The sequence below is a fragment of the Podarcis muralis genome, chromosome 6 (assembly GCF_964188315.1).
Source record: "Podarcis muralis chromosome 6, rPodMur119.hap1.1, whole genome shotgun sequence".
In the NCBI taxonomy this organism is placed as follows: Eukaryota; Metazoa; Chordata; class Lepidosauria; order Squamata; family Lacertidae; genus Podarcis; species Podarcis muralis.
The window spans coordinates 473,871-484,635 of record NC_135660.1 but is presented as its reverse complement, the minus strand read 5'-3'; the positions used below and the strand labels follow the sequence as shown (position 1 = coordinate 484,635).

At 52.5% G+C, this 10,765-nt stretch overlaps 1 protein-coding gene across 1 annotated transcript; it reads right to left on the bottom strand.

The window, feature by feature from the left end:
• Window positions 1-4,318: 4,318 nt before the first annotated feature.
• On the bottom strand, window positions 4,319-9,665 carry APOD (apolipoprotein D). Its single transcript, XM_028731963.2, has 5 exons — window positions 9,510-9,665; window positions 6,942-7,097; window positions 6,555-6,676; window positions 5,896-5,984; window positions 4,319-4,933 (listed from the first exon to the last, which is right to left on the bottom strand). Exons 2-5 carry the CDS (start codon window positions 7,062-7,064, stop codon window positions 4,698-4,700), a joined length of 570 nt encoding a protein of 189 aa, XP_028587796.1. The 5' UTR covers window positions 7,065-7,097; window positions 9,510-9,665; the 3' UTR covers window positions 4,319-4,697.
• Window positions 9,666-10,765: the final 1,100 nt, after the last annotated feature.

Below are 10,765 nucleotides of genomic sequence, written 5' to 3'. Positions count from 1 at the left end.
GAGCGGAGGCCCCAAGGGAGGCGCACCAGGCTCCCCTCGCCCGGAGGCCCCTCAGCGGAGGGCGCGTGTCCCGCCTTCCCATTCATAGGAGGGCTGGAAGGGACCCCCGAGGGCATCCAGTCCAGCCCCCTGCAGCTCCACTCAGGAGGCTAATCCTGAATTCTGTCCTCACAACAACCCTGTGAGGTAGGACAGCCTGGACGGGCATGCAGACCCACTCTCCCCACCCCACCACCCCTGGGACTGGCGAGGGGCACATTCCTCCGCCTGCGTGCCAGGCCGGGCAGGCGGGGCCCTTCTCCTCGAGGGCCTTGCCAGCTCTGCCCCAGGTGGAGCCTCTCTAGATGGGTGCGGAGCCCGCTCCCCTGGCAGCCTGTGCCCACCCCAGCTCCGGTCCTCCATGACCGCCGTCACAGGGCTTTCCTGCTGGCTGCCAGGCGCTGGGCTAACGAGCACATGGGCGGGTGTGCGAGGGGATTAGGGCTTGCCGCTCTGCTGTCAGAACAGCTTGAACAAGTCGGCCATCTCCGATCGCTACAAGAGCCTCCCTTCAGGGGACGCGGCATCAAAGGGGCAGAGCAGCTCCAGGCAGGAGAACATCCCGCCCTGCTTGGCTGCTAATCAGGACGCCGTGTCTCTGCCTGTTCCCTTGCAAGCAGTGACGACCGCATCATCTTGCCAGCTGTCAGCCCTGCCCAAACCGATCGACCGCCTTGCTGGAGTGATTGAGATAATGGCCGGGTTGAGCCTGGCTCATCAGATCATTTGGGAGCTGGGGGGGGGGGGCTGCCAGTCTCTCTCGTCCCGAGCACAAAATTGCCCAGGCAGGCCTCTTCCCCTTGAGCGGTTCGGATGAGTTCCACGCAGTGGCCGCATGGCCGGGCTCCCGGGTTGCCAGCTCCCCTGCCCCTGCTTGTAATTTTATGCCGTGAACCAGTGGTATAGAAATTAAATAAATAGGATAAAATAAATAAAGGTCACATGCATCCTGTTTCACCACCTGAGGCGAGATGGGAAGCTGCTGTCCTGCACATGCTCAGCCCGCCTCCCCCCTTGCCGCCCCACCAAAGCCTCTCTCACCGGCGTGCGCAGCTGTGTGTTCTGGCGATATCTCAGGAGAGCCCCACAAGATTGTGCAGAGGCCTCTCATGGGGCTCTTCTGAGATCTCACCCGAGTCTGGAAGCCGCCCCAACCACCCTCCCCAAGGGTGGTGGTAGAGGGCATTCATGGAGGCACCCCATAGATTCTGCCACCTGAGGCGGCTGCCTCATGGAGGGGCCAGCCCTGTGCACATCCGTCGCACAGCATCAGGGTGAGTGGGCAATCAGGCAGTGGCTTCACTTCAGTCACCTGGGAGAGAGTCAGGCTGTGTGGGAGCAGGTTCCCCAAGGCAGGTGTTGAGGTTGAGTGAGGGCGAGGTGTTCCTGTTGGACTGGGAAAGGTACAGTGCTGTGGGATGGCACTTGGCAGACATGCAGCCAGGAGGGCTAACACAGAATCCCCAGGGGTGGCACCAGACTGCCGCCCCCACCCCCAAGTGAGGAAGAGCCAAGGGGGATAAAGGCAGGGTTAGTGTGAGGGACACGAGTGGCGCTGTGGGTAAAAGCCTCAGCGCCTAGAGCTTGCCGATCGAAAGGTCGGCGGTTCGAATCCCCGTGGCGGGGTGCGCTCCCGCTGCTCGGTCCCAGTGCCTGCCAACCTAGCAATTCAAAAGCACCCCCGGGTGCAAGTAGATAAATAGGGACCGCTTACCAGCGGGAAGGTAAACGGCGTTCCGTGTGCTGCGCTGGCTCGCCAGATGCAGCTTTGTCACGCTGGCCACGTGACCTGGAAGTGTCTCCGGACAGCGCTGGCCCCCAGCCTCTTGAGTGAGATGGGCGCTCAACCCCAGAGTCTGTCAAGACTGGCCCGTACGGGCAGGGGTACCTTTACCTTTAGTGTGAGTCTCGCTGACTCCCAGAGGAAGCCATGGCATTTGTCCCTGCATGATGCTGAGCTAAGCGCAGGTCACTGTAGCTGCGGAAAGGTCAAAATATTTAGAGCGACCAAGATGGCTGTTGATGGTCTGTGGAAAATGGGATTCTTTCATAACTGGTGGCCAGATCTGAGCCAAGGTTGTCTTTGAACAGCTGGGAGTTTGGGGGGAGCTCAGGGCTGGATCTGGAGTAGGACCCAGAAGCCACAGCGTCAGGTTCCAGAGGGTGCCTTCTAGGTTGGTAGAGGGAGAGCAGCTTTTTGCAGGGACTTCTCAGTCCTCCAGCAAGAAGAGACAGGTTTGGCCAGCCACAGGGTTGCTGCGCTGCCCGTTTTCTCCTGGGCAAACCAGGAATTTGTGCCTTTGGGGCTGCATTTGAATTTCCAGGGACTGAAAGTTGTGTTCTGTCTGTTCAATCCATCCAGCCATTTCCCATCAGCTGCAAAAGTACCCCAGGTAGCAGATCTCTCTCTCTCTCTCTCTCTCTCTCTGCATATGTATTGCTTGGAATGCAGGTCCTTACAAAAATGGCAGGTGGCAACTGGCATTTCTTTAGGAAGGATTTCTCCTCTCACAGGAAGGAATCCCTCCCCCTCTCTCCTCTGACTATTCCTGCTATGGCACACATGTGCTTCACCCAAAAGCCATTTGCTCTCTGCTTCAAAAATACTGATTTGGCCATATGGAGATTGAATCATCAGGTTTCTAAAATATTGCTGTTCTCCTTAGTTTTGGGCCCTCAGTTGCTGCTTGTGGCATGTTAGCTAAGGCAAATATATGCAGATGAGAAAAAGCTCATGGGGAGATGTGCCAGAATGTTAACAGCTTCCTGCTTTATTTTTATAGTCTTAATACGGTAAGTTAATTTTATTGGCATTTTGCATTTTGACTTTCTGTGTGAGCCAGCTTGGAAGGGCTTTGGCCCTGAGTGGTGGCAGAGCCCAGCTGGCTATTATTTAGAGAATAAGCAACCCAGAGGAGGCCAGAGGCAGGATCCTGATTCCACACAGCCCTGCGGACCCTGCTCCGACTCTCTTGAAGTGCTCTGGAGCACCAGGTGCTCGGCTCCTGGCAAGCCACTGGGTGGCGCTCCAGGCCCACTCGGCAGATCAGCTTGGTTGCTCAAAGACCCAGCAGCTGCCTAGAGAAGGTGGGCAGGTGAGGAAGCAGCCAGTGTCCCACTTACAAACTTCTGGAGCAGTGAATGTTCCATGAGCTCTTCTTCCTCAAGCGCAGCTTCTGCACCGGCAGCCATTACTGGTGTGGCAGACATGAGTGCTGGAACTACAGGCAGGTTTGTGTGGCACGGCAAACTGTTTAGTTGTAGTATGAAAAGTTACAGGAATTGAGCAGGACACTCTGGGGGGGCCCTGGGAGGAAACAAAGCAGCGTCTCTGCCCAGAAACTCTTGCAGGCATAAAGAGCATTGAGAGCAGGATCGTGTATTACTTCCCTGAAACCATGATGATCCCTAGGAATGCACAATTAATAAGGGAGGTAGAGGGTCCCTAGCTGGCTGCCCTCAAACAAGCCAGGCCCAGGGATTCAGGTTTCAGACGGTGGTTTGTCTGGAGTGAAGCAAACCACAGTCTCCTGAGTGGTCTCAGGTTTGCTGCTTGCACTGGCTTCACATTCAGCCGTTAACCATGAACTCTGACATGTGACTGAGGCTTATGATGGGAGTGGGGGGCGCATTTCCACTTGGGCCTGATCCTCACTGGGTGGCCTCAGGGCAGCCGTTATTTCTCACCTGTAGCTACCTCAACCATAACTGGTCCCTCCTAAACTGCAAATAAATTGCAAATAGGTAAGGCTTCAATTGTTGAGGTGTTTTTACATATTTTGTATGCCTTGTGTTTATCACTGGAGCTCCAGAAAGCCCCTGGCCAAGAAAACACAGCACCAGGGCCTATGTTTGCAACGCTGGGGCGGCAGGGAGAAGGGCCCGTTGGGGAGCTGGCTGAAATTGGTCCCCGTCTCTTTACTCCTCTTGGGCCCCCAGCCTGTCACTTTACCAGGCAGGCTGCCAGATAATGCACATCTCAGCAGAGGCCCAGATGGTTTGCCTCTAAACGGCAGTGAGGAGGTCTAGACACGGCTTTTCAGCAGGACTGACAACAACCCTCAGCACCCATCTCAACCACCCACCTTTGGCTCAGCCTCTGACAGGCAAAGAGGCTGCAAGGAGGTCGGAAACAAACACACCCTTTGGGGTTCTGGAAATTCTGAGGTGCAAGTTCCAAAGGAGTGAGGGGTTCTCACTCCAAGGCGCCCCCCCCCCCGCCCCCGCAATTTCAGCACCATAGCAAGACACAATAAATGAAGGAAAATCAGGAGCTGTATAGATGCAAGTTGCTTGATTAGGCAAGTTTATTCTAAGCAGAAAAACTGAAGTTTCCTCACAAGAGAATTTGGAATGTGGCCCCAGGTTCCCAACCCTCCAGGAAGCAACTGGCAGCCTCCTCCAAGATCCTCGCTTTACTCTTGAGACAGATTTTAACCCGGAAACAGCAGTGCGGAAGGGGGCAGCAGGACACTCCAGCAAGGTCCTCCCCAGGACAGGTGGGTGCCACAAGGCAGCAGGCGCAGGGCCTTCCCACCCGTCCCGGTGGCCTGAGGGCTGGCAGACTACACGAGCCCAAAGACTGTGCTGGTCAAGACAAAGCAGTAGCTAGCGAGGAGGAGCAGGCAGAGTCCAGGGCTGGTTGGGGCCTCTGCAGGCTACATGTCCGATGGGCAGTTCTCCTGGTCGGTGGGCATCATGCGAGCCGTCTCAATCTTGTAGGAATGCAGGGTGCTCTTGAGGTGCTCCACCGTCTCCGGGGGCAGCTGGCGGGTTCTGGACATGATCCAGGCGTAATCCACATGGAAGAGCCAGAGGAAATTTGTGCAGGAGTAGATCAGCGTGTAGTTCTCGTAGTCTGTGGAGAGGACCCAGTAGGGTGCTGCTGGCATGACTGGAGGGGAAAGGAGCAGGAATTGCCATCAGCAAAAGAGCCGCTGGAAGAACCAGGGCTGGCTTGGCCGGCAGGAAAACGGAGGCACGGGAGAGGCCTGGCAGCATCCCTTCATTTCCCAACAAGGCCTCCCTTTTGTCCGGGGCAACAAGGAAGCCCACGGTGCAAAAGGAATAAGGAGCCTGTTCACTGGTGACTCGGAGCCCAGCCGTCCCAAAGGGAAGCTGGGCAGTGCAGAGACTTCACCGAACTGTATCACAATGCAAAAGGCAGCCTTTATAATAGATGTATCCTTGCAGCGGGGAATGAAGTGGCCAAACTCACAGCCGGCAATCAAGGAAATGGCTTTCTCTGTGTTTCTAATGAATGAGGCCTCCATCTGCTTCCTTGGCAGGTAGAGGGCAGGTAGAAAGAAGCCACATTGCGCCAAAGAAGCAGATCGTTGATAAAGGGATTGCAAATGGCCAATAGTGTGAGGCCCTTGTCCAAATCTAAGGCATGCTCACAGCTGGAAGACACTGTGCGCTGCAACACAAAGGGAGCTGCGGAGCTGAAAGGGCCACTCAATTTTCAAGGGGCTGAAACAACTCCCCTGGTGAGGAATGGTTACAACTTTGGGGCAAATTTGGAATATTGTGGAGAAAGTCAATGCAGAGAGGTGCTCCAGTGAAGCTGTGTGTTGGAAGATCCAGAACAGGTAAAAGAAGCTATTTCTTCACATAGTGCATGGTTAAACTATGGAACTCACTGCTGCAGGAGGCAGGGATGGCCACCAACTTGGATGGTCCACCAAGAGGAGTGGGCAGTGAGGGGATTGCCAATGACTACTAACCACAATGTAGCCAGCAGAAACCCCCGAAACGGGGCAGATTCCATTCTGCCTCCACGGTTGGCCTTGCAAGCTCCATCCTCCATGACCAGGGTGAACCAAGAGGAAGAGGAGGAGCCTCCCACTTACTTACACGAGCTAAACTTGACCTGCAGCTTCGCCGGTTCATGGTGGTCTCTTTGGAAGGCTTCCCCCTCAATCTGGTTGATGGAGCCGTCAGAGCTGGAGGGAGAAGAAGACGTGCAGCAGGTAAAGAGCAGCCCAAGGAGGACAAGAAAGTTTACAGTCCCCTTGTGCCGCGGTCGCATTCACAGGCCTTCCCTTCAGATCTGCCTGCTTGGTGGGAGGCAGGCGGGGCCTTTTTGGCGGTGGCTCCTTCCCTGTGCAATTCCCTCCTGCGTTTTGTGCGCCTGGTTCCCTCTCTCTGTGTTTTTAAAATAGGCCTTTGAGATGCAGCTATTCCTGTTCTCGTTTTAACTAAATGTATAATTTTAAACTGCCGCTGTTGGATGGCCTGACCTTGCAGGTTTTAAACCTTCTGTGCCTCCCTTTGTGAGCTGTCTTTGCAGGTGGGTCTTTGGCCCTGGAAGGGGGCACCAAAACACCTAGATAAAGGCAAGCTTGCAAACCCCTCAGCCGGGGCAGCCAGAGGGAGGTGTTGGGGCAGGAGGGCCACCCAGGAGCCCAGCAGGAGCCCCACAGCTCTTGCCCAGCCACCCCCTCCCCAAACCACGAAGAAGAACCCACTTTGCACCCCCAACTCCTACCAAGCAGGAGGAGAAAGATACTTACAGGAGTTCTTTGTTCACCACTCTCACTTTCCCGTTTTCCTTGAGCTCATAGTGTGCCTGGATACATTTCCCTTTCTCAAAATTGGATGGCAGCTTCTCAATCTCGTACCATATCCCCTGATACTGAGAGAGAGGAGGGAACACACAAGAGAGTCACTCCATGTTCTGCCCATCCTCTTCTGTGGGGCTGCGATTGAAGCACCGCTGTGGAACATGCTTCCTCGCAGAGTAGCCTTGAAGAAATCTCATTCTGCCCTGCTTTTCCCTGCCCAGCCTTGGCAATGCCCTCCCCACCTTCAAACCCCCCTCCCCCTGCCGCCACCTGGTGGTCCAGCTGACTGCTGAGTTTGGCTGCAATAAGGCAGCGTCAGGGCGGGTTTGCTCCTACCTTGTTGACGTCAAAGCCTTCCTGGACTGGAGGGTCTGGGCAGCTCCCCATGTGGAAAGTTTGCCCCTGGGTCCCGCCGAGGAGTCCCAGGATGAAGGGGAGCAGCACCCAGTGGACTGCCATGGCGATGGGCGGGAGCAGAAATAGGCTCCCTTCCTGGCAGGGAAAAAAAAACAGCAGAAGGGTCAGGGAGGAGTTAGATGGCCCTTGGGGTCCCTTCCAGCTCTCCAGTTTTATGGGTCTGGCAGTGCTGGGGTGGGAGGAGCCCCTGGCCCTGCCCTGCCCCACCAAGGCAGACATTGAGCAAGGCTCAGAAATGGCCAAAGGGGCCTTGGGTGAAACTTCAGCCCCAGGTGCCTGTCGAGGAGAGAAGGCAGGTGGGGGGGGGGAGCCCAAGAAGCCCAGAAGGCAGTGCATTGGCTCACAACTCCAGCTCAGCCAGGAGACCCAGCGAGACCCCCCAGGGCAGCTGCAAATATCGCTGGGCAGAGGGAGACCAGCAACTCCATGCAAGGAAAGGCATCCCTCACACTCAGATCACCAATAGGGCAGGTAGAATCACCTTTTGGAAAAGAATCTTACGCCAAAGATGTACTTTTTACTTCATTTGAGAAAGTTTATCTCCCACCCATTGGGGGGGGGGAGAGGAGAAAAGCGTTGTGATTCCTGCACTGCGGGGGTTGGACTAGATGGCTATGATTCTACGATAAGCAAAAGTGCTCCTTGTTGGACAGACTTGCAGCCTCTTGTGCTTCCAGGCAGAGGAAATGGGTCTGCAGCCGCTCTGGGCTCTCTCATTACCTCCCCAGGAGCAGCCAGCCCATCTCAAGACCACGCCAGTTCCGGGGCAGAGCCATGGGTGGGCACACACACACACCCCGGGCAGGCCATGCCCAGCTGCCTCCTCTGCCTCTGGGGAGTCTCTGCTGGATGGCGGCTGGAAGGGGGTTCAGAGAGGTCTCCCCTGAAGACAGTGGCTCTCTTGCGAGTCCCTTCAGCCAGAAGCTGGGTTGGCAGAACTGGGGGGGGGGGGGGGAGTCTTAAATTATTGTCGTTAATTTTTCTTATTGCTACTGTTATTGTTTTGTCCTTTTTGTAAACCATTTAGAGGTTTGTCTTTTTATAGTAAAGCAGTGTATAAATTTTATGAAAGAAGTAAAGTTGTGACAACTTTATTATGTCTTCAGACTATTAGAGATTTATATTTATATTTTCTATTAAATCTGTTTTGCAATTTAAAATATCCGTAAGGCTTCCCTTCTTCTCTTTCCATGGTTCATTTTACATATCATAAATCCCTACATATTTTACAAAAGCTATGCCATTCAGTATTACATTATTGTATCCATCAAAACTTGTTTACACTGCTGCCAGCATTTTCAGCTGTATACAATTATTTCCCATATATTCAATAAAAGTTTTCCAATCTTCTTTAAATGTATGTTCTTCCTGTTCTCTGATTCTATATGTTAAGCCTGGGAATTGTGCATATTCTGTCCACTTAAGTTGCCTTTCTTCTTTGGTTGGGACCTCGCTCGTTTTCCATTTGGGGGCTAACAAAACACAGGCCACAGTTGTAGCATCCCTAAATAACCTTTTTTGACACCTAGGAATTTCAGTCTGAATTATCCCCAACAGAAAGGACTCTGGGGGTTTTGGGAAAGTACTTTTAAACATTTTTTCCAATTCATTATGGATCATTTCCCAATACTCTTTTACCCTTTTACAAGTCCTCCGCATATGAAAAAACATTCCCTCCACCTCTTTACCTTCCAGCACTAATCTGATTCTGTCTTGTAAATCTTAGCAAGCCTACTCGGAGTTAAATACCACCTGTGAATCATTTTCAGGTAGTTCTCCTTCACAGAATAACATGCTGTTATTGCTGTAACATCACTTTTCCAGAGTTCTTCCCAGAGGTTAAAATCTATATTGTGTCTTATATCTATTGCCCGGTGTGTCATTGAGGCTTTAACAAGCTCGTCTTTTGTTCCCGGTCTAATAACAAATTACACATTTTGGACTAAAGTTTCTCTTTGTTTTGTAGAAGTTCTTTTTCAAATTGTGAGCTGTGGTTGGAAAAACCCTTTTTTCTATCTAATCTAAATATTTCATGTAACTGATGGTATTGTAACCAGTCCATAACGTGGCTCTTTACATTTGTACTTTTGGGTCTTTGTTTTCTCTTTCTTTTTTGTTGAAAAATTCTGTTCACTATCACTTAGGCTTAGCCTCTTATTGTAACCAAATTCTCAGGGGAGTGATGTTGAACTTCTGTCCATAATTTTACAAAAATTCTAAAGATTATAGTAATAAACAAGCAAGCTTTGGCCATTTATGGGGTGCATGGTCAGCTGCTGGTCAAGCATTTATCCCTGTTGGTAATTCTGGAGGGTCAAGGCTTGATTTTGAGCCCTTTGAGCCAACGCTTGCATGAAAAAGCAGCCCAACTCCAAGCCCCTCCAGGCTCCTACCCCTTGCCTGTGGGAAGGAAGCCCCCTCAGAATGGAGAGCCTGCCTTCCACAAGCCTTCGAAGAAGACCCCAAAGAGACGTGGTCTTGGCCTACCTGAGCTCAGGTGGTGTCTCCTGCCTGCTGAAAGTTCTCCTCCTGCAGACCAGCAGCCGATGCTCTCCAGCCTCTCTGGAAAGGATCCCTGCAAGGGCAGCTCCTTTTATGAGCCTCTCTGGGGCTGAGGATCCTGCCCTGGCAAGCCACACCTTCCTCCCCTTTCACTCATCCCTTTGTTGCTGGGAGGAGGGTGGCAACTGGTGCCAAGCCAGAGGGCAGGCTCTTTGGCATCAGTGCCCTTGCCGCTCCTCCTCCCCACCACCAGCAGTGGTCTTCTCAGTACCAGGCAGTCGTTGCTTCAGAAAATGGACCCCAACCTAAGTCCTTGTATTTTTAAAAAGTTTGCCTATTCCCATCCCTCCTTTTCAGCTAAAGATTCAACGCATTTGTGTCAGGAAGCAAAAAAACTAGGAGAAGCAACAAAACTATCAACAGAGAACAAAAGGAGGGATGGGAATGCATCTTAACTTAATGTTATTTATTCTGTGCTCCTTTTCAAAACAAACCCTTGATCCCATTGCCCAAGGGAGGAACCCTGGGGTCCAACAACTCAAGATCGTCCCTCCCACACCTTCAGTGAAAGGCCACCATTTCTTACCTTGGTCCTTGAAGGAGGTAAGGAAGACAGACAATCCATTTACTAGATCAGTACTGATGGTGTGGAGAACAGGGAGCAAAACCCTTCACCGCTGGTCCCGTTCCTGGATCATCCAGCTTCCTTGGCATTTACACCATCTGTGACCTGCTTCCTAGAGGGAAAGCAATTTCGCAAGAGGGACTGCAAGGTAAATTAAAAGGCACTCACGCGACCTGTTTCAGGTAGCTCAGGCTCATTCTTTTGCACAGCCTTTGGAGTGTGAGGGAGAGGACCTAGACACACTTCCCTTCTTTGAATCCTTATGCCAGCCTGTGCCCTGAAGGGTGACGCTTCCCAAATATACAGCAATCTGTCAGATCAGGAAACGGTGGACGCTAAAGGGCTTTGAATTGTATGGGAATCGGATTTAGGCCACCCAACTGAAGATCACAAATGGGAGGGTATCTGGACCACTCCCCATTCAAGACCATCTCTGCTCACGCACAGGAGGCCTCATTCAAGGCCAATGGCACTGGATGCCAGTCAGGCTGGCAAAAATTAACACACACACCCCTTTCTCCTCTATGTTAGAAGGGCTGTGGAAAGCTTGGTTTGTTTATTCATGTTTGGTGGGAATGCCCTGACGTTTAAAGCTTTTGGAATAGAGTATTCTCCA